At 52.2% G+C, this 1,278-nt stretch overlaps 1 protein-coding gene across 1 annotated transcript; it reads right to left on the reverse strand.

The window, feature by feature from the left end:
- Nucleotides 1-340: 340 nt before the first annotated feature.
- LOC310878635 (oxidoreductase HTATIP2-like) lies at nt 341-1,069 on the reverse strand (the record flags this gene model as incomplete). The annotated part of the gene is made up of 1 exon (XM_083792988.1): nt 341-1,069. The coding sequence occupies one exon, from the start codon at nt 1,067-1,069 to the stop codon at nt 341-343; it is 729 nt and encodes a 242-aa protein (XP_083649114.1).
- Between the last annotated feature and the right edge of the window lie 209 nt (nt 1,070-1,278).

Here is a 1,278-nt window from a genome sequence, read left to right on the forward strand (position 1 = left end):
ACTGAAACAATGTCACTTTTATTACAAAGACTGGTCTGTACCGAGCCCAGGGAGACTGCACGTATGCAAGCCTCCTGAGCCCGTTTCCTTTCTCTCTTATACACAATCACAGAGCAGAGAATACATTGGAGGTATGGTCAGTGTGAGTGGACATGGTCAAACATTCTTGTGTAAGAATAGGTCACAACCAACAGGTGGATAGTATTCTCATCTTCCAAAATCCTATTACACAAGTAAGGAAAGTAAACTTTTGGCATAGCGAGAAATTATGGACATATAAAGTGTTTGAATGACGCATCAGCTTTGAGCTTTCTCTAGATTGCAGACTCTCCTTTCCATTTCATTGCCCTCCTCCCTTGCCCAGAGAGTAAATGGCTTTGTTCTCCAGGATCTCTGTCTTGTTCCGAGGCTGGTGCAGAGTGTTGGTCACCATGGCCTTGGCCACGGCCTGGATGGGGACGGACATGAATGCTGGACTTATGACAGAGAAGACACCAAAGAACTTCCTCGCCAGCCACTCGGCAGGCCGACTCTCCTGTCTGTCTACCAGCAGCAGCGCGGGCCTGTAGATGGAATATCTGCCGAACCCCAGCGCCCCAACACCCGCCTCCACTTGTCCCTTCACTCTGAAATAGAGGAAGCCACTGTTCTTGTCGGCACGCGCGGAGGTCTCCAGGTGGAACTGTGAGCAGCCTCCTGCCTTGGCGAGCTCCGCTGACTTGAGGACATAGTCGTGATCGACGCGGACGAATCCCGACGAGCTCCCTGCTTTGTACCTGGTCGTTCCCAGGCAGCAGTAGCCGACATCGTGGCCCCGGAACGCGGCAGCGTAGTCTTCTAGCTTTTCAAAGTCGACCACCTCCTGCACCACCTCTACTGGGCCTGCATGCAGCGCTTTGTCCTCGAAGGTGAGCCGCGTCCTCCCGATGAGAGTTATCCTGGAGAAGAGGCTTCTGTCCAGGAGCTCCTGAAGCAGCGCCTTCCCCGTCTCCCCCGAGGCCCCGAGGATGAAACAGCTCCTGTTCTGTTGCCGGAAGTTCTCCTCCAAGGATGCCATGTCCTCGGCCATGATGCTGCTGCTTGTGGCGAACATGAGGCCTGTCCGAAGCCTGATGTTCTCAATCGTATGAAGATGGAATGCTTTATATAGCACACAGTTCAACTCAGATATGCCCATATATGGACTGGATATTCATTACGTATTGTCACACAATAATCCCGGCAATGACAGATAGTCAGTGTCAGTGACCGTGGAAGTGTGTGGTGTTAGAGAAGAGG

The sequence above is a fragment of the Protomyctophum parallelum genome, assembly GCF_964188405.1.
Source record: "Protomyctophum parallelum genome assembly, chromosome: 21".
Taxonomy (NCBI): domain Eukaryota; kingdom Metazoa; phylum Chordata; class Actinopteri; order Myctophiformes; family Myctophidae; genus Protomyctophum; species Protomyctophum parallelum.